General features: G+C 34.9%; 3 protein-coding genes across 4 annotated transcripts in view; all 3 read right to left on the reverse strand.

Annotated features, from left to right (window-relative positions):
* Positions 1-9,015: 9,015 nt before the first annotated feature.
* On the reverse strand, positions 9,016-10,565 carry LOC107480631 (F-box protein At1g61340). The gene is made up of 4 exons (XM_016100786.3): positions 10,386-10,565; positions 9,936-10,206; positions 9,725-9,799; positions 9,016-9,615 (listed from the first exon to the last, which is right to left on the reverse strand). The coding sequence occupies exons 2-4, from the start codon at positions 10,128-10,130 to the stop codon at positions 9,400-9,402; spliced, it is 486 nt and encodes a 161-aa protein (XP_015956272.1). The 5' UTR covers positions 10,131-10,206; positions 10,386-10,565; the 3' UTR covers positions 9,016-9,399.
* A 2,355-nt stretch (positions 10,566-12,920) lies between these two features.
* On the reverse strand, positions 12,921-17,336 carry LOC107480568 (uncharacterized). The gene is made up of 15 exons (XM_052258459.1): positions 17,077-17,336; positions 16,931-16,993; positions 16,796-16,845; positions 16,615-16,695; positions 16,431-16,504; positions 16,050-16,132; positions 15,553-15,659; positions 15,264-15,406; positions 15,139-15,186; positions 14,888-14,940; positions 14,337-14,421; positions 14,187-14,253; positions 13,981-14,098; positions 13,358-13,431; positions 12,921-13,139 (listed from the first exon to the last, which is right to left on the reverse strand). Exons 1-15 carry the CDS (start codon positions 17,244-17,246, stop codon positions 13,042-13,044), a joined length of 1,314 nt encoding a protein of 437 aa, XP_052114419.1. The 5' UTR covers positions 17,247-17,336; the 3' UTR covers positions 12,921-13,041.
* An 863-nt stretch (positions 17,337-18,199) lies between these two features.
* LOC107480632 (bifunctional riboflavin kinase/FMN phosphatase) overlaps positions 18,200-21,429 on the reverse strand; it is a 4,403-nt gene continuing 1,173 nt past the window's right edge. For both annotated transcript variants that reach the window (XM_016100787.2, XM_016100788.3), the window contains 8 exons: positions 21,226-21,356; positions 21,070-21,139; positions 20,878-20,943; positions 19,796-19,950; positions 19,602-19,697; positions 18,886-19,037; positions 18,716-18,799; positions 18,200-18,627 (listed from right to left, as the gene is read on the reverse strand). In XM_016100787.2, coding sequence (XP_015956273.1) covers positions 18,502-18,627; positions 18,716-18,799; positions 18,886-19,037; positions 19,602-19,697; positions 19,796-19,950; positions 20,878-20,943; positions 21,070-21,139; positions 21,226-21,356 — 880 coding nt within the window. In that variant the 3' untranslated portion in view covers positions 18,200-18,501. The remainder of the gene's footprint in view (positions 18,628-18,715; positions 18,800-18,885; positions 19,038-19,601; positions 19,698-19,795; positions 19,951-20,877; positions 20,944-21,069; positions 21,140-21,225; positions 21,357-21,429) is intronic.

Here is a 21,429-nt window from a genome sequence, read left to right on the forward strand (position 1 = left end):
CGTCATGAAAGAGAACAGTTTTAAACCATTGCCTATCTAGTAATAGTTCTAAATCGTTTTTTAAAAATTGTTGTCAAAACCGTTATCTATGCCAGTAACTATGGCAACGGCCGCATATACCACAGGTCAAAAACCGTTGCCAAAGCATTGCTTAAAGTTTTAGAAACGGTTTTCTGATCTATGGCAACAGTTTTCGATCGTTGCGAAAATCCTTATTTATTGTAGTGTGCTAAAAACATCTTCTCATGATGATCTTTGTTTAAAAAGTGTAATTTATTTGTTTGATCACACTTTAAATAAAAGTAACACTTTTATAACATATAAAAATCAAGTCCTACAATTTATCATCCAATGGTTAAAATAAAATATCTTCACATGATGACAACCATAAAATCTTCATTGGAGTAGCCACCTTGATTAATATCCAAATTTAACTTTTAAAGTAATTACCCAAATTAGTTCCCAAGGATTTTTAAAAGCAGACATTTAGTCCCCAAGAAAAATGAATACACAGATCAATCCCTTAGGTTTTACTCCAACAGACAAATTAGTCTCCAATTCATTTTTCGGCAGAGTAATTACTCAGATCAATCCCCAAAAATTTTAAAAGCGGATATTTTAGTCTCAAAGAAAAATTAATACACAGATCAGTCACTAATATTTTTCTTTGTCAGACATAACAGTCTCCGTCTATTTTACTTTTACTATATGTCGACCTTTATTCTTATTAACTTAGCTTTATGCATCTGGACGATGACACTAGCATATTAATACACTATTTTCATTAGAAACAAGTAAGGTGAATAATGATGTTTTGAAGTCTAAATTAAAATATTTTCTTTTAATACAAACATATTTTTTAAAATAGGACATCTTTTGATTATATTAAATACAAAAATATCAAATCAAGAGCAGAGTGTGCTCTGTGTTTCTGAATTGAATTGAAAGGTAAAGTTGAGAAGCACTTGTGAGTTCAGTTACAAAATATATATCACAGCTGTCATCACTCATTGTGAACCTACACGTGCTTAACAAACCTGTACTAATAAGACTCTAACTAATCTAACTATATGAATTAGCTGAAACTGTATTGAGCTAATTGTGCTGAGCTGGCTAACTAATTCTCTCAGCTTACTCTGTCATGACCCCTACTACTTGGCTTTTCTTCTGGTGCTTTGGTTAGTTCACTATCATGACTCCTACTGCTGATGCTGCTGTCTTCGTTCCTTGCTTTCTCACACTGCTCTAAGTTCACTTCTCCCTTTGTTTCTTCTTCTTTAAGTCTGATAGAAGGAGGTTGGTGTTCCTTTTGGTCTACTACCATCAGCTTGGTTCTTGACTCCAAAAAGGCAGTACTTGGTAGAGGTTTTGTTAACACATCAGCCAACTGTGCAGTTCCAGGAACATGAGTAACTTGAACAATCTTCTTTGTGACATAATCTCGAACAAAGTGCAAATCAGTCTCAAAATGTTTTGATTTTGAGTGCAAAATTGGTTTGCTGCCAATAGAACTGCACTGAGATTATCACAGTGTATTGTAGGAGATGTTTGGAGTGGAATTCTTAGCTCAGCCATGAGACTCTTAATCCAAATTAACTCAGCAACCAAGTCTGCCATAGCTCTATATTCAGCTTCAGTGTTGGACCTTGCAACAGCACTTTGCTTCTTTGAGCTCCATGACACCAAATTTCTTCCAAGAAAAACACAAAATCCACCAGTTGATTTTCTGTCATCCGGATCACCTCCCCAGTCCGAGTCACTATATGCTGCAATGGTGTGAATGCTTGTCCTGTGTAGATACAATCCGAAGCTTGCTGTGCCACTGACATATCTTAGCACTCTCTTTACCAGCTTCCAATGCTCATCCAGGGGTGTGTGCATAAACTGTGACAGCTTGCTTACACTATATGCTAGCTCTGGGCGAGTGATTGTGAGGTACTACAGGCTCCCTACTACTGATCTGTAAAGCTTTGGATTGTGAAAAACTGATCCACTAGAGGCAGATATTTTGACTGAGGATGGAAGGGGTGTGTGGCAAGGTTTATAGTTTTCCATCTGTGCCTTATTGAGTAGGTCTTTAACATACTTTTCTTGGGACAGGACCAGACCATCAGCATCTGTCTTGGTTACCTGAATCCCAAGGAAGTAGTGTAAATCACCTAAATCTTTAAGTGAAAATTTTTGGTTTTACTGCTGAATCACTTGGGCAATTGCTTCCTCCGATTCCCCTGTGATTATTATGTCGTCAACATACACAAGCACAAACAATGCAGAGTTTTGTTTGAACCTGACAAAGACAGAAACATCAGATTTTGTGGCATTGAATCCCAGGTGTTGCAAGGCTGTGGAGAGCTTGTAGTACCATGCCCTTGGTGCTTGCTTTAGGCCGTAGAGTGCCTTGGTGAGCTTACACACTAACTGACCATCTCCTAATTCATAGCCTCGTGGTTGCTTCATGTATACGTCTTCAGTTAGATCACCGTGCAAAAACGCATTATTTACATCAAGCTGCCTGATCTTTCAATTTCTGCATAATGCCAACGTGAGCACAATTCGAATTGAGGTGGGTTTGACCACAGGGCTGTATGTCTCGGTGAAATCAAAGCCTGGCCTTTGTGAGAAGCCCTGAGCCACCAGTCTGGCTTTGTACTTTTGGAGACTGCCATCAGGGTTGTGCTTGACTCGAAACACCCACCTGCTACCTACTGCTTGTCTCTTTTCTGGTAAGTGAACCATCTTCTAGGTGTGATTTTGGATTAGAGCATTGTACTCTGCATCCATGGCAGCCTTCCAGGCTGGATTGATTAGTGCATCTCTCACTGATCTTGGTTCAACATGAGCAGAGAAGACCCTGGGATTAAACACTCCATTTTTGCTTCTTGTCACCATGGGATGGATGTTCAAGGGGGCAGGCAGGGGTGTATCTGATAAGAGAAGGACAGTTTCAAAATCTAAGTGGGAATTGGGATTGCTGTGGCTGATGGTGCTGATGGCACATGGAGGGGGAGGTAGTATGGTATGGCTGTGTGTTTGGTGCAATTGAGGGGCTAGGACTAGAGTTAAGGGTGTGGTGAGGTGAGTCTGATATTGGGAAATTGTTACTTGAAGATGCTGTTGGAGCTGCAGGGATTTTTAGTAGTGAAATAGTTGGTGCTGGTTGAGGTTAGGGTAGGGAGTTTTCTTTTTGTAGCTGTGGGAGCCTAAACTTGCCATCTTTGAAGGGAAACTGGTGCTCATCAAATATCACATTGCTTGAGATTACCACTTTGCCTTGTTTAGTAAGGCATTTGAAGCCTTTATGCAATGTGCTATAGCCCAGGAACACACAAGGTGCTGATCTGAACTCCAATTTGTGCCTATTGTAAGGCCACAAATGTGGAAAACACAGGCAGCCAAAGACTTTGAGGCTTGTATAGTCAAATTGCCTTGCAAACAACTTGTCAAAAGGAGATTGTCCTTGCAACACCTGAGTTGGCACCCTATTTATCAAGTATGTTGTAGTTAGAAAGGCTTCACCCCAGTATTTTGTTGGCATTCCAGCACCTGCCAGCATTGCAAGTCCCTTCTCTACCACATGCATGTGCTTCCTCTCAGCACTGTCGTTCTGCTGGTATTCATGTGGGCAGGAGAACCTGTGAACTACTCCTTGTTCCTGTAAATCCTTGGCTAAACTTATATATTCAGCAGCATTGTCAGACTGAAGCATCTTAATTTTGGTATTCAATTGCAGTTCAACCATTTGTTAGAAACATTTAAAAACTGATTTAACTTGAGACCGAGTTTTAATGAGATATAACCATGTGTATTTGCTATAAGCATCAATGAAATTCACAAAATAATAGTTGCCATTCAGATCAGAAATAGGAGCAGGGCCCCAGACATCTGTATACACTAGTTGTAAGGGAGCAATATACACAGTATTAGAGGGAGGATAAGGGAGACAGCGGGACTTCCCAACACAGCATGACTTACAGGAACTTTTATTAGCAGGAGCAACAATGTTACACGACCTTAAAACAGAAACAACAACATTATTGGAAGGGTGGCCTAGTCTATTATGCCAAAGAAGAAATTGATTATCTGTTGTAGACATAGTTGAGACAAAAGCAGCTAGATTACTTGATGGAGTGAAGTTGAGAAATTTGTACATTCCCTTTTCAACATTTTCATGTATGACAATCTTTTTAGTTGCCTGGGATTTTACACAGCAACCATTAGAGTAGAACTCAAAATAAGCATCATTATCACAACAGAATTTGTACACACTAATCAAGTTCTTTGTGATATTAGGGACATGAAGCAGTTTGTATAGCAAGAAGTTTCTACTACTTAAATCAGTTTTGAAATATGAGTTTCCAACAAGGTTAATATGCAAACCTGATCCATTTCCTATGATCACTTGATCTATGCCTTCATAGTTTTCTTTTTCGACCAGATTTTGTTGATTTGAGGTCATGTGGTGTGTAGCACCCAAATCTGGATACCAGATTTGATCTTGCAAGGTTGCTAGTGTGGCTAGCACATTGCTCAGATTGGCTTGCACTTCTTGCAGCGGCTGTGACCTATTGTACTGTGTTCTTGAGTCATCATTTCTCTCATACCTGTACCAACAATTCTTAGCAGTGTGCCCAGGCTTATCACATACTTGGCAAATAGGTCTTGCATTGTTGAACTGTCTTGAAGACTAATTCCCTCCTTGAGACCTTGAACTGTAATACTGTGCACCAGCCTGTCCATTTTCATTATAGGAGCCTCTGACACCTCTTGTGTTTCTGCCACCTCCTCGAGAACCACCTCTAAATCCACCTCTTGTATTGAAGTTCTGCGAGTACCCTTGTGTGCTGTGTGCTACATTCGCTTGCATAAACAAATCTGACTTTCTAAATCTCTCTAACATGCTTTCGTGAGTTAACAAGAGTGATTCCAGTTCTCCAACTGTGATACTTACCGGTCTTGCAACTACAGAAGTAATTATCGTACCATATTCCTCAGTCAAACCATTCAAGATTGCATTGACATGATCACTTTCTCTCATCGGTTCTCCAACAGAAGCTAACGCATCTATGGTTCCTTTTAATGCTAACACATAATCACTCACTGAATTGCCTATTTTAATTGTGCTCAGCTTGTTCTTCAGCTGAATTATTCTTGCTCTAATTTGTGAAGTAAAATGATCATCTAACCTTTTTCAGATCTCATGTGAGTAAACACAGCCTACCATCCGAGTTGTGAAAGGCTTGGTCATCGAAGCTAGAAGCCAAGATTTCAACAGTGCGTCTTGTCTTTTCCAAATTGCAAATTCTGGTGTGATTTGTCCTGATTCATCAAAGCGTTGAGGGATTCTTTCTCCTGTGATATGGTGAAGTGGATTGTGACCTTCAATTGTGGACTCAGCTTGATCTTTCCACTGTAGAAAGTTATCATCATCAAGTTTCATCGAGATTGGAAAAGAGGTGAAGCTTGGAGCTACAGCTGATTGATTCATTGTAACTTCTGTTGTTGATGAGCTTTCTGCCATTGAAGAAGCTCTGATACCATGTAAAGATATCAAACTTAAAGAAGAAGAAGAAGAGTAAGAGAGGTAAGAGCAGAAAGAGTTGTGAGGAATGAAGAGCAGAGTGTGCTCTGTGTTTCTGAATTGAATTGAAAGGTAAAGTTGAGAAGCACTTGTGAGTTCAGTTACAAAATATATATCACAGCTGTCATCACTCATTGTGAACCTACACGTGCTTAACAAACCTGTACTAACAAGACTCTAACTAATCTAACTATATGAATTAGCTGAAACTGTATTGAGCTAATTGTGCTGAGCTTGCTAACTAACTCTCTCAGGTTACTCTATCAAATAATATAGAAAAGAAAAAAAAAACACAAAGAAAAGGACAAAGGAACACGCAAGGATGGCCAACACGCCTACATTTCCTGCACTTCAAATGGATGATTATCGTGATCAAACCATTTGATTATTATCAATATACCCAAGATTGAGTTACACCTAACAAACAAATACTATATAAATCAAAATGGCAAGCAATGTCACTTATACGTTTCTAAGAAAGCCATATGTGTGAAACAGTCATGATAGTAGGAAATCCTTATATGCCAAAAAAGTTTTTTTTTTTTTTTTTTTTTTTTCCCTTATATATATCTTGCAATATACCTTAGTAGTTCTCATGTATGCAAAATTTCTTAGGATAAAAAATTATTTTTTAAAGATAAGTATAATAATATTTTTAATATTGTATCTAACTTACTAAAAAATTAAATAGATAATATTTAATAAATTTTAAATATTTTATTTTTTATTTTAAAAAAATTAAATAATTTAAACACTACAATAAAAATACCATAAATTTTATCTTTTTTAAAAATTATACTTTTAAAAAATAAAAGTTTTAAAAATTGGGGGAGAGAAGTTGGGTGAGGTAGAGGTAGTGGCCACCTTGATTTTGGAGGTGGAAATTATGGTGGGATTAGATTTTAGTCTTTAGAGGAGGAAGAGAAGAAAATTAGAAAAGCGAGAGGAAAAACAAAAGAAATTGATAAGGCCGTATAAGATAATGTTTTAAAATAGAGTAAAAAATTATTTTAGTTTTAATTTGTTTATTATTTTTATTTTAAATATTTTATTTATTTTATTTTATTTTAATCTTTTGATAAAAATTGTTCTTTTTAAATACTTTTTTTCCTTGTGAAGAAAAGATAAAAAATTGTAATTATAGTGTTTATAGTAATTTTTGTAATGATTTGAGAATAAAAATAACAAAATAATAAAAAATAATAATAACATAGGAAAAAATAATATTAAAAAAATAACTAAAAAACTAAATAGGACTAAATAAACAATTTGAAATAAAAATAAAACATTTTAAGCATTAGAAACGAAATTAGGACCCAATCTAAATATTAGAGATTATATTGATATTTTATTCTTTAAAATATATAGTTGATATAAATGTTAAAAAAATATCTTTTATTTTTTTATTATAAGCCATAGAGGTTATAGGTAATCCAAAAACAAAGAAAACAACGAGAAAATACTCTTGGCAATATTTTAGATGCACTTCCAGTAGATCAGGCAGGTACTTCTCCAGTAGAAAATTGTAAATTATCATTTTAACTTTTAAAAAATACAGTTTCATAAAATAATCATCTAAAAAATTATATTTTGACATATAAAGATAATTTTAATTTGATAGAATACATTTTGTTTATAAGTAGCAAATATCTTATACATTTTATCTAATATTTTTTGTTGAAAAATTTGAAAAATTATTAAAAAAGTAAATAAAAAACTGATAAAATATCTCAATCCAAACCTACCTTTTGAAGTTGCTTTTGAATTTTTTTTTTCTATTCACGAAAAAAAATACTGAATATTAAATTATTAAATTTAAATTATGAAAAGATCTTGTTTAATTTGTAAAAAATTATGTCGAAATATGATATTTAGAATTTTTTTTTATCTATATCTCTCTATATTTGATGCATTTTATCAAATTAACATCGTTATTAGAGAACCAAATATTTTTTATTTTTAAAAATTATTTTATCAAAAATTAAATACAACCCTCAATTCTAGATACAATACATATCCACATATTCTTTACATACTTACCAATTTTTTTTTTTTCGATTGCAGTTGATAAGACTCAAATCCAAAATTTTTGAGATGAAAAAGGGACAAACTATGACTCATTGGCACATATTTTAGAGGTTAAAAAGATAAATTCCTCTCAACAAAAAGCGAGATCCAACTATGTGGAAGGCCCACTAATAAAGAAGAAAAGAGCTTCTTTTTTCTGTGTCTCTTCGTAACATTTTTCCATTGCAGATTGGCACACATGTTCGGTGAGATTTTCTTCATGAGGACGCTTGGATCCTGTTATATGGTCTCAGCTGCAAATAGCCGAATACATATATCATGGTTAATAAGTATCCAAATTATCTATGTATTACTATCGTAATATCTAAAATGCACAGTTTTATTATTATTATTATTTTTGGACTTGCATAGTTTTATTGTTAAAATCCTAAGTTTAGAATTTAGATCATGTTTACCAAACTGGGCTGTACCAAGCTCACTTGTAAATATTTTATGGAAGTTTGTTGACAATAATAGTATCATAACAACCAAGTTGAGTTAGTTTAGTGATTAGCTCATTAATTTGTTTAAATAAATATTAAAAATTTAAATTTTATTTTATGCATGCAATAATTTATTTATCAATAATAAACTCTTAAATAGAATTTAATTAGTCTTTAATATTTTAGACTGAGAAATACAGTAAAAACAACACAAAAAAATAATAATAACATGATACAGTGACAATGACAGCCAGAATAATAAAAAGAACTAAAATTTGTATAAATTTTTTTCATTAGTCTAATTAAAAAAAAAGGGCTCAAAACCGAGACAGACGATAATACAGAAATTGTTACCTTCGAAGTAGTACCATCAGTTGACAAATTCTATAGAACTACTTTGATAAAGCCAAAAAGTTCCACTGTAAATTTTACACTAATTGGAATGGATTAGTATAGACATCCTATAATTATCCAAGTGATAATACTTAATACAAATCCAATAATCCCTTCAGTTGTATTTTACTTTTTAATCAATTATCCTTTCAGTTGTGACTGTATAAAACATATGAAGGAATATTTATTGTCGATTTTGTCCGACAATTGAATAAAAAAAATCAAAAGATTCCTAATTATTATAGTGCATTTATATATAAGTTCTAATCAGCCCGCAGAGGCGAAAAAACATGTGCGCCGCTAAGCAAAATATATGAAAAGCTAAAACAAGTACTTATCCAGAGACGGCTTAAAACAAGTATCAATTATTATGTCACATTTAATAAAAGCAAATGATGATTTCTATATCCAACCAGAAATTGATCACAGAATTATAAATATTTTGTGTATCCTTTAAGCTTTGGAACAGTATCGAAATATATCATTACAAGAGATAATGGAAGAAAGGGAAATAAAATAATATTGAGAAATAGATTTAATCATAGAAGTGGAAGCTTTAATCATTTTATTCAACAGAGCACAGAGAGTATGCAGCATTAAACAGCACACACTCAAACTTATCAGATTAGAAGGGTCTAGATTTCCCTCCAAACAAAATCACTAGAATCTTCTCTCATTTTCTATTTTTTTCTATAGAGATTTACAGAAAGATTACAGAACAAGCCCATAGCAATCTTCAATGAAGATTTTGAAGATAAGGACATGTTAAGATTCTTAAGACGTGTGAAATCAGCTCAAATCCCTTCCTAATCTAGGAGTAATCTACTAATTCAATATACAAACAACAAACACAATCTATTTACACAGCAAAGGGAAAAGCTGTGATCATATCATCACTTTGTTCTCTTTTCCCTTGACTTAATACTGTTCATCATCTGATGCAAACAAGGCCACTGAAATTGAAGCCAGCTTCCCACTATTCAGCCTTGACTTGGATTTCCTCAATGGTGCCTTTGGAGTTGCAATTTCCTCAAACCCTTTTGCATCATTAAAATTAATGGAAGAATGAAAGGAATCAAAAGTTTTCTTCTTTGGAGTACTGTACTCAAAGTGGAACCTCTTTGCAACTTCAGCCTGCAATAGAATAAAAATCCACCATCAGTTACCAAATTAGAACCCTAAACTAAATTTAGAAACACAAAAAACAAAGAAATCACACTTAGAAATGGTACTTGATACTCACTGCTTCGCTAATCGTTTTCGAGACATGCAGAAGCTGCTCCAAATCCTCATGGTCCACACCACACAGCACCCTAATCTGCAATTGACACAATTAGGGGTTACAAAAAATTCAGAATTCTGCATTTCATTCAAATCAGTGAACTTGAAAATAATAATTAAAAAATAAACACAATTTTTAGAATTACTATTACACCATCAGAATTGAAACTCACCAGAATATCAAGAGGAAGGGCTTCAAGGAGAGACCTTTCAGAGTTGAAGTTGAACCTCCCACTACACACTCTCTTCAATGGAGCCATATCAGTTTCTGAATCAAGAGGAGAACCTTCTACATTGCCAGAAACAACCCTCTTCCTTCCAAGCGATCGTGTTCTTGTAAAATTATAGCCCTCAAATCCTATCGCCATGTCTTCCAGTGAACCCTAGTAATCTCCAAAATAATAAACTTAACAGCGCTAAAACTTCGAACTTTCTTTCTCTAACCTGCAAATACCCAAAACCTTAAGGATCAGAAACAGGCCACGAAGTCACAGCACCGAATGAAGTATTTAATTACAGAATATTGAAACAAATTTTTGAAAAATCCAAAAAGCGGGAACGCTACGTGCCAGTTTCAACAAACTCGGGAAAAAAATAGGGAAGAAATGAGACAGGAAACGTACCTAGATATACGAGGGTTTCCAATGAGGAAAGAAACCGAGAAGATTGGGGGAAAATGGAATTCTCTTTGGTGTTACTGTTGAAATTTTCTGCCTTTGATCAAACTCAACTACTCCCTTTTCACTTGCCTTATTAAGATTCTTCGTATTTTGGGGGAACAAATGAGTCCTGCTCGTTATATATGAACCAACTAATTTGAAAAAAGAAAATGAAAAAATGAAAAAGCTTTTGAATTTTTTTTTATTAAAGCAATTGCCTGTGCACAGTAGAAACGCGTGGAAAATTGGCGAAATTTCGGAGAAAATATCTACTCTCTTTTTTTTAATCTCTTTCTATATCTCTCTGGAAATGGCGGTTAAAAATTGGAGAGAGAGTGTGGAAAACTAGCCGTTGTGACGGGACACGTGGCGAAGTGGGAAAGCTTTGGGCGACACAAGTGGGGTGATGACGTGGTTCATGGTCGGCTCGAGTCGGCTTTGTCGGTTGCTTCCTGACCACGTTCATGAGTACGTGGACGTAGGGATGACCTGGACCCTCACCGTAGTGGATCACACCCCACTATATTATACTCTGTCTGCGGTGACACGTGTGAAAGGTCCTTGATCAACGGTGGAAAGTGGTTAAACTAACTGGATAGTGGGACCCATTTGAGAAAGTCTTTGGTGTTTTTGAGTTTGACGTTGTATTCCAAGTAGGCGGCTGGCGGCTTTTGCTTGTTTGCTTTGGCTGTTACATGTTTTTATTTCGGGGTAATTTGTGTTAATTGCTTAAGGAGTAAGAGTAAAACAAATGTTGAAGTGCCGATGCTAAGTCAACAGCTGTATGAATGAATGTATGTATGGGAATCAATCATTGATGATGAAACATGGCAGCGACATCTTCTCTGGACAGGTGTGGAAAGCAATTAAGCAAAGTGGGAGTGTGGTGAAGTGAATAAAATCAAATGAAAACAATAGATTAAGAAAACTTAGCGGAGAGCAAAGTTTCTTGAATCACATGCCGAAAGCGAGTTTAGGATACAAACAACTTAAATGTGACATTGTATACAAAATAATTAAATCTAATAATAGATTTATCTTCTTGCATATGTATGTTATTATCACAAAGTACTTAAGAGTGTATTATTGAGCTAAAAAAAAATAGTGACATAAGTAGTCATATTTTTTTTCTTTATCGTTTAGGGAAATTTTTTTTTTTGTATATTAATATATAATTGAATATATGTAACAAAGTTAAACTTCAAGATGAAGTCTGGCATCAAACTAATTCCTCAAACTGTGTACAGTTCTAATTTGAAAAGAAAAGAAAAAAAAAAATCCAATCTAAAAGCTTAGAGAAAGATGCTTTACGAAATATCGTTAGCAATAAGCTAATAAAAATTAGAGAAATAATTTGAATATCACTCTGTTCAATTTGAAGTAAACATTTATCCTCTATAATATAAAATAGTACATTATATATATACACACAAGACACAATCCTATTTATCTATATGTATAATCTTTTTCAAACCGAAAATATTACCATACTACCATTTTATAGGATACACTGTTACAGTACTTTCGGTTTAATGTTCACATTTTTGCCTTATGTTATTCAATACCGTGTGTAACTGTATTTTTGTATTGCAATTCTTATAAAATTATAATTCAGGAATTAGGCACGCAGTGGAATATTTCTTCTTTTGCATCGGATTCCTTGGCACCTTTAATTGAGGGATTAGGTGGCGGAATGGCATTTTACTTTGCCTTGGATTCCTTTGCCATTTTGTGATCATTAAGAAGCCAACCAATCACCAACTTTATGAGGGTGCCTAGATATCTTATATTTTATGACCATAAAGATTTTTCCTTACTTGTAATCTTTGCAAATACATTCACCCTGCCTAATAGTTTTTGTCAATCAATATCCACCGACGATTCGAATAAAGAAAATAAATAAAAATCCAACCAAGAGCATATATTCTTTCACATAATTACTTTGTTCCCCTTCGCATTATTTGCATTTTTTAATTAGCGATCGGTGCTTCTTCACTACAGTGGAGATGCCGGAATTTCTATCCTATTATTTTTTGTTTGGTTGGAGATGATTTTACATAAGCTTTATCCGAACGAATTCATATGTAAATTTCAGCAAAAAAATAATTTGGATAAAATTTACTTTTTCTTTTGTAATCCTTGTGATCAGGGATTAAAATTGCTCAATACTCACCTAGGAAATTATCCAACCACCAAGCTAAACAAAACCGCCTGTAGTTTACGCGTGAAGGTACTCATGGTTATTACAAAAGGGCTCCAAAGTACTTTCAAATGCCATATATAGCTGAGGCCAGGTGGTTGCCCACTTTGACCAGGTTTTCTTTCTTTCTTTATTGGTCGCCAAGTCCACCGTCATGAAAAGGAAGACGAACGCGCTGACGCCTGCCGTGGGGTTTCAAGTTTGACTCGTGCCTAGAACTTTGAAAGCAATGGCACATGAAATACCGACCACAAACGGGGTCCATCTTAAGTCAACTTAAAATTTATATTTGTATAAAATTATGTACGCAAAACTTTGATTGGATCAGGCTTTTGTCTAATGAATCAGACAATGAACCGTTTTTATCATTGTCTCCCCAAAACCAAAGGGGTTTTGTTTTCCTCATTGGTACAATGCGGATTAAGAATTTGAGTCCAAGTTTTCACTTTCAGTCTGATCCATGAAATTGCCATCCTCCTTCAAACCAAAACTCCACACCGAGACGCAGTTTTCATGACCTACATTAGACATTAAACATACTCAAAATTATCAATGAAGAGCAATGAAATTGGCAAATAAGCCTCTACATATATTGAATCTCAGAATTCCATGAAATCTAAAAGTATATCAGCGCAACTGTTAAACTTATCAATTCCATAATTCAAATATTGAATGAAAACCGTGTAAAAAATAGAAGAATCAACACAGGAAAAAACCAGTGTCAGGATCAAAATACCACTCAAACTCAAATCTTCATTGTCGTCATCAGGAATTAAATTATGAGAATGAAAAAATGTGCACAAAGAACACCTGCGGCCAACTAGCTGGTAAAAACAATGTTAGGGGACTTGCACTCCCCCCACTTTTGATAACTACCAAACACATTGGGACTTAAAAAGAATGAATGAATAACAGAAATTCAAAATTATGTCTCGTTAGTCGTTACATTATATGGGGCTTGCAATTATTAGATTATCTGCAAACAGAGGAAAGGAAAATGGGGGAAGAATTCAGCCTTATGCAAAAATCAGGAAATAGACAAATAGTACATGGAATTAGGATAAATGGGGTAAGCACAAATAATCAGATCATGCAATTAAACCACCATGACTAATTGATTATCTCTCATTAAAGAAAATTCAGTTCACTGCCATAACGCCACTGATATTTTGATGCATGTAACAATCAATCCAGAGTCAAAATACAAGGTTCACAAATCACAACAAAAACATAAATAAAATTAGAAGCTGAACTAAAGGGAACACGAGGAAACAGATATTATCAAAATGGTGGAACCCGACAAGCTATGTGAAAAAAAACCCACAATGGGTAAACAAGTGAGATGGTTTCGCCCATTACATAGTTTTAACTCTGAACTTCACGTAATGGTGGAAGAGGAAGCAAGACCTAATTTTTAGCATGAATGAAACATCACTGAGCATATGCATTGCAGATGTGATCCAAATAAGGCAGCATACTTCAAGAAAACTGATAGGTCAGATAAGTGTAAAAGATGAGTTATCAAAGCCCAACAATCATCATTGAAGAGTACAAGAATTAAGTACCTAATGCAGCCTGGAAGCCTGATACCCACTGCCCAGTTTGAAGATCGTATATATGTACTAAGCCATCCTGAAGGGATTATCATTTAGAACCATAAGCCAAATATTAATTGACTGTCATTGATAGAAAATAGGAATGGTTTAGAAAGAAACCTGGCCGCCTGTACCAAGATGCTGACCAGAAGGGTCAATATCAAAAAGTATCCGCTGATTGGTGCTTTCTGATGATCTGTATAACCTAGTAACATGGTGCATACATGCATCTTAGCATTGAACATGTATAGGTGTGGAGTAAATAGTACATTAATTCCTTGGGGGTGGGAATCTAAAGATCACAGGAAACAAGGTGCTTGGAGTCTGTCAATCAAGATTTCATATGAACGGCAATTTATACAGGCAAAAAAGTGGGTCATCATGAGTTAAGAAATACTGCAGCTATATTAGCTATGGATTTCACAAATTTAACTACATTGTAGCCAAGCAGAGTATGTCACTCATATTATCTGCTTCTTTAAATGTCTAATAATGGGGAGGTCTTGACAATTTCAACAAGTCCTTTGTTTTCAGGGAAGCACTTGCAACTTAAAAGTAGGTTAGACTTTGCTTCAGTTTTGTTCATTAGCATCTATACTCCATACCATTATACTTAATATTTCAATCCACATATAAATAAAACACAGGAAAGAGAACCAAGAGAATAGTACTTGAAGACACAGTCAACAGCTTTGCGCACATCCCAGCATAGTATGTAAGGGTCCTTCAAGAAATTTGAATATCCGATATTGGTGAATAATCATATATATAAAATATATGACAAGAAACAGTGGTAAATGCAACCATAAAATAAGGAATGGGAGCTACATCAGAGATATTTAAGTAAATTAACCAAAAAAAAAAAAAATCATTCATCAAGTTGAAAACAACCTAGGTAGAGAAGGAAATATGAAAATCTTACCTTCCGACCTCCAGTATATAGATAATTTCCATCTCTGGAAAACTGGACCTGAAGGAGGGGGAATTTTAGGCTTTCTTCTTTATTTCATATTCAGAACCAATTAGTTACAAGCAAAGGTGACTTACATGCGTAATCCCACCTTCTTGACCATGCAAAACGTACAAGAGTTCCATGTTATCTTCCCTATAAATGCCAGTAGTTTGACTGTATGAACCCAAAGCAAGCATTCCAGTATGAGATGGAGAGAAGGTCATTGCAGATATGATACCTGCATGGTGAAAATTTAGGGTATAGGATGAATTATATGCATACATTTGGGTTGGAGCATGTTCCCATTATTGCACAATGATTACCATATTTTTTCTCTAGATAAAAGATTAAAATCTAATTAATATACCTAATTTGAAAAAATACCTGTTTGGCCTTCTTTTTTATCTTTTGCTGTCGAATACAATTCAAAATCTCTGCCAGGACGATGTAGATCAAACATCCTGATACATTTGTTGTATCCAGCGAATATCCTACAAAATAAACAATAGATTTAGGTTCATCATCTAATTATAAAAGTCATAATTTAATTCATCACACTGATCACCACAATCAGTCAGAGTAAAAAGCTCTACCACATTGTGAAAAACAACATCATGGATGGGATATGTGACTTTAGATAAAACAGGCAGAAATCCGAAGCATTGGTCCATGGCATTTTAATTAAATAAACCTAAGGGGTGATAAAATGTTTAATTGTCCCGAAGAAAGTCTCTTTTTAGGAAGGGGGGGGGGGGGACTTTCGTGTATGATATATAAGGTCTCTTTCAGATATATTTAAAAAAATGAAGCACAAGTTGTCAAAGGAAAAATGCATTACGTATATGTAAACTACTGGTCCTCAAAAGAAACATGTTACTTACTTAGTCCCGGCAGGATTAAAAGCAACTGAAAATGCCGCAGTAATCTCATCCATGTTATCATAAGCTCGATACGTACAACGTAGCTGCATGTTGAACCCAAAAAAAAGAAAAAGATAAAGGATCAGAAACTCCAATAATAGCACTATAGGAAACAGAATGTGTAACGACTGCTCAACATAAGCTGGAACTGACACTTGGTATGAATCTCATAACCACAGTACACTCGTGATCAATTTGACATGCTTCTTTTTCTTTAAAATGAATAAATAAATTTATCGGCACAATAGAGGTTTAATTTGAAGATTTTGGCATCAAGCAAAACAAATGGAGCAGACGAGCTTCGTAGTTTGCAAATTAAGCTCATGAGTGAAGAAGCAGTACCTGTCCTAAAGTAGCATCCCATAGATGAATAGGATGGTCGCGAGTGGTAGTTGCAAAAACATTGGTCACAGGATCTGAAACATATGCAAATTTTAATGCCAAATCTTCGTTCATATAGACCAATAAGCATGATAATCAATAATCATTCAAGATATAAAAAAAGTTCTGGAGTTTAGGAAGGAACCTGATGCAGACATGTAAGGATACCAACAAAAATCATGTATAGGCTCTCCTTCACTCATAACTAGACTCGCCGCAAAGGAATCTACAACCACCACCAACAACAACAAAATGATTTGACTACTACGCTTGCATGCAAAAGCATTCAAAACAGCAAGAATACGTCAACGTTGCAGGTAGCATACCGTCATCAGATTGTGAAGCATCAACCAGTGTGGCGGCTTCAGGGTCCGGTCTGAAAGAGTAGAAAGTAAAAGCGAATTCGGTGCATTTTACGGAATAAATAGATGATAATGGAGGAAGAAGGGAAGTTATTTTACAGAGTGAAGATGCGGAGAGTGTTGTCGTCGGAAGTGGTGAGGAAACAGGAACCATCGGGCGACCTGAAAGAAAGAGAGGGAGAAAAGATGAATGCGAGGCATGAAAGAGAGTGTGAAGAAGGTGAGTTTATTAGTCAGTTAGTTACCATTTGACGGCTTTGAGGAAGTTGTTAGGGTTAGAGGGAGTGACGAACTGATTATGGAAGTGGTAGGTTCGGTGAGGAGGGAGATCGAAGCGAAGGCGGGGCCACGAGTAGCCGGTGGAAACGGAGTGTTGGATGGGGCTTGCTACTTGAAGCTCCTCTTCTGCTCCCATGGCTCTGCTCAGCGCCTTTTCTGTGGCAATTACAACCGCCAAAACTCACTCTCCTCTTCGTCATGCTTTCTGCTCTGTTCTTTCTCTTTTCTAAACGATTAAAAAAATATTAAAGATTAAAAGTTTTCTTTTTCAACATAATTTTTAAGAAAAAGGGTCAACTAAGTGCAAACGTTTTCTTGGTTAATATTAATAATTTTTTAAAATGTAAATCCTAAATTTTTAACTTTAACCCTAAATCTTAATCTTAAATCTTAACTAATTAAAAATTAATTATCTATATTTATTCTCTAAAAGAAGCAATATACTATCACATATAGCTAGTTTGTTATTTTATTTATTTCTACAGTTTGTTTAATATTTTATTATCGAATAAAAATCTATTTAAAATTATTTTATCTTTAAAAAATGATTCCTCAATAGTCTTTTTTTCTTTAGTTCTAATGATTCTTTTTCAAAAAATATAAGAAATCAATTTTTAAATAATCAATATTAGTTAATTGTTTATATTATAAAATTATTGTTTAACTTTTATTTTAATAAATTTACATTATGGGATATAAAATTTAAGAATTAGAATTTAAAATTAAAAAAATTTAATGTTAAATGAAAAAAAAAGTCTAGAGACCAGCAACTTTTGTGTTTTTTAGCCAGCACTTAACCATCAAAAGAAAAGTGAGTGATTTCTCACCATTAGATATAATCACACACCATTAAAAATACTATTGATGGCCAATTGATGGTTATAAAATACCAAAGTTGATAACTCCTAGCATTGCTCCATGAAAAATTATCTCCTTAACTGAACTTTTTTTTTCTCATTAGTCATTACTACCAATATTCAAACTTAATTAAAAATATTGTGACGAGAATTTTTTAAAGCAATTTCCCATTAAATCCAAAAGTTCTATACACCAAAGAAAAAGAACTTGCCTATTATTCTTGGTTGGAAATACATTGGCATTCAACCGTAATTGCCTTTCCTGAATCAAAATGCATACAAGTCTAGTTCCATTTAGGGTGGCAAAAGGACATTGGAAAACATCTTCATAGTTTATTTTAGTACGCACTGTGCATGCATCTTACATGAATTTACAGTACCTTCCTTAATTATCAGTTGATTGTACGATCCTTTGTTGAATTAATACGTGGCAAACTCTTTTTGGAAGGAAGAAGAGGCTTCCAATCTCGAAACAATAATAGCAAACCAAATTCAGGGGGTTTTCCTTAATGAGATTAGTAAAATAAAATATTGCTAAGAGCTTCTTAAATATGGATCATTCTTGTAACTTGAATACAAGGGAAGTTCAAGAGCCTTCTCAGCAATTTCACCGTCTTCATGAATCTTAGCTATTAAGCTTTCAAGGGATGGAAAATTGGCCTATATATGCACACAATGCCAGGTTTTAGCGAAGCTTAAAAAGTATATGCAACACAAGTAACACAAGAAATACTCATTCAGCTCATACCTCAGGACGAATGTAACCAACTATAATGAGCCGAAGTTCTTCCCCATAGAAATCCTCATCAAACTTGTAAAGTATCCAAGGCTCCTGTGTTGAGAGAAAGGTATCATCAAGAAACTTATGAGGCAAATAATTCTTTTACTGCATATGAATGATCAGATCAGAACACTTACTATAGTCTTTTCTTTGTTGTCAAAATATGGATTCCAACCAATACTCATGACCATTTTAAAAACACCTCTGGATGATAATCCAGCCCAACCAAAATAAACCCCCGAGGGATGCTCTGCAAGGAGATCTGAATAGCCCTTTGTTGATAAATTAGCTGTAAGAAAATGGTTTTCTCACTACTATTAGTACTAGACCAGAATTCGTCTGCAGATGAGATATATTCAAAGGCAAATTACATCAACCCATCAACCCTCCCCCGCAACCCCAAAAAAGAATGGCAAATTACAAAATCAATACCACATCTGAACCTATACTACAGGAAATGAGGAAACCACAAAACAGGATTGTTATCTCATAGAAACACTTATTCTTTTGGTTCATACCAGAAGTTTGAACTACTCTTGCTTATAAAAAGATGCTTCTTATTATAAAAAGCAAAATAATAGTACGAAAAATCTAATGAAGTGGCATTATGGCATCATTTACACCCAACGAATAATATTGCATTACATCCATTCATCAAATTTAATACTAAATTATTTTTTGCTGGGTAGCAAAGCTCTTTGCTTATCAACCTTATCTTCATTTCAGGTAAATATCACAGTACAACAGTCAATACAAGATGAAATGTACAACTCAATTTTATTTTGCATTTATAGCAGAAGAAGGGCACATACATTTCCACTAGACACTAATTGTAGAATAAGTTCTCACAAACCTGTAGGGATCCCGAGAACCTTTGAGCCACGACCAAATCCCTTGATGACAGGACCCCCAATATACCAAGGATCTAATGGCAAAGTTCCATCAACCCCTGCAAGAATTTACAATACTAGCTCTTTATGAATGAGATACTGAAAAATGAAATACAATATACACAAAGAATACAAACTTAAGGTATTAGGGGATTACAATCTTCAAATGGTGGTAGACCCCACTTTTCAGGTCGCAAATCAAGTAGGGAATTGATGACTTCATCTGCTGCAGTATACAGATGCGACTGTTTTGGAAGTGATGGTACAGCAACCACTTGCATCTCAGCAGCCTTACCTGCAGTAACACCAGGACTGATGTAGCCAGATAAACATTTGTTCAGAAAAACGGTATGGAGGAAAGGCAGCATCTATTAAGAATACAATCTGGCTTGAAAAATCATCATTCATGCAAGCATCCAAAGTAGAAACCTCGCCGGAAATAGGCAATCAGTTTTCAACTATTATGGAGTGAGCTGTCTCAGATAATCAGTTAAATTACAACAGAAGAATAAATGTATACTGGACATATGAGGCTAACTGGGCAAGTCCAAGGCTCAGTTCAGAGCATCATAGTTCGAAAGATATAGAGATCCCTGGGAGGCAGATTTTTCAGATAAAGATGTGTAAGATCCAAATCAATTAGAGTGGAAGGAAATGTGATAAGAAGTAAGTTTAAATCATAAACCATAATTTACATGAGAATTCAACCTGAGAGCAAATAATATACAAAAGAATATTGTGAAGGAATTTAGCCAGGACGTAAAAAAAGGGGTTCTAAACAGGTTCTCTCTCTTTCTCTCCCTCAAATATGCACTATAATCCTTCACCAAATTACCTAAGCACAGAGAAATTACAGGAATCTGATAAAAGTATGCTTTTAATCCTTAACAACTAGCCATCATCCTTAAAAAAGCAAAAAGATCATATAACTTTGGCTGGCTAAGTTATCACACAACAGTTCTATGCAGCCAATACGTGATGTATTTGAAAGTTAAATATACGAAGAACATAAAACTGTGAGCACTAGGCTACAGAAACCTACTTGACTCACTGGGAAGAGGGGAAAGGTAGTAACATTATCTTCGTATATTATAAATATAACCAAAGGGAATAGTATATTTAGGGAGATGAGAGGTGACCAAAAAGAACGTGTAACCATCAAAGACTTGGAGCTACCACGGAAACTGTATACCAGCTACAATCAATACCTGGTAAGAAAACAGAAATTGAGGAACTTACAGAGAATCTTCAATAACAAGACAGCTAGAAGGCTCCATGCTTAATCTCTTAGCGGCTTCAAGGAACCTGATGATATTAGGCACAATATAAAATATTTAGAAATGGAAGAGGAAGAAAAAAGCACAAAGATCTTTCTTATATGGACAAGCAAGCCTCGGTCTCCAAAGCTAAGACCACATTGTAGCATCTCACATGTCAGGAGAAGGCTTCCCTGTTCTGACTTCATCACCACCAATTATGACAGAGAAAGAGCTTTTCCATCCTACACACAAACAAGCTCATTCGTATAATAACACACAACCACGAGCAAAGGAGCACAAGAAGCTAGTGATACTTAAATAAACCAACCATCATGATAAGATATTTTGGCTTCAATGCTCTCCTTTGGAGAGTTTGATGCTAATGCCATTGGAACCCCATGATTCTTTAGATGTTTAAGCAAACGATTGGCACCAGGAAGGGCTTTAATGTTGCACCACCTAAGATGAGAAAAGTGCCAATGTAAGAGAATATTTCCTTCAGCCAATTCGGCAAGAGTTCAATTGTTCAACC

Source organism: Arachis duranensis, chromosome 3, assembly GCF_000817695.3.
Source record: "Arachis duranensis cultivar V14167 chromosome 3, aradu.V14167.gnm2.J7QH, whole genome shotgun sequence".
NCBI classification, from domain to species: Eukaryota; Viridiplantae; Streptophyta; class Magnoliopsida; order Fabales; family Fabaceae; genus Arachis; species Arachis duranensis.

Bases quoted from the DNA above. Each gene is read 5' to 3' on its own strand.
- LOC107480568 (XM_052258459.1), bottom strand. From the start codon at position 17,246: ATGGGAGCAGAAGAGGAGCTTCAAGTAGCAAGCCCCATCCAACACTCC. The intron at 16,846-16,930 runs GTAAAATAACTT...CTACTCTTTCAG, and splicing joins ACTCTCCGCATCTTCACTCT to ACCGGACCCTGAAGCCGCCA. The intron at 16,696-16,795 runs GTATGCTACCTG...TGGTGGTTGTAG, and splicing joins TGCTTCACAATCTGATGACG to ATTCCTTTGCGGCGAGTCTA.
- LOC107480631 (XM_016100786.3), bottom strand. From the start codon at position 10,130: ATGGCGATAGGATTTGAGGGCTATAATTTTACAAGAACACGATCGCTT. The intron at 9,800-9,935 runs GTGAGTTTCAAT...TGTCAATTGCAG, and splicing joins CCCTTCCTCTTGATATTCTG to ATTAGGGTGCTGTGTGGTGT. The intron at 9,616-9,724 runs GTGAGTATCAAG...ATTCTATTGCAG, and splicing joins CGAAAACGATTAGCGAAGCA to GCTGAAGTTGCAAAGAGGTT.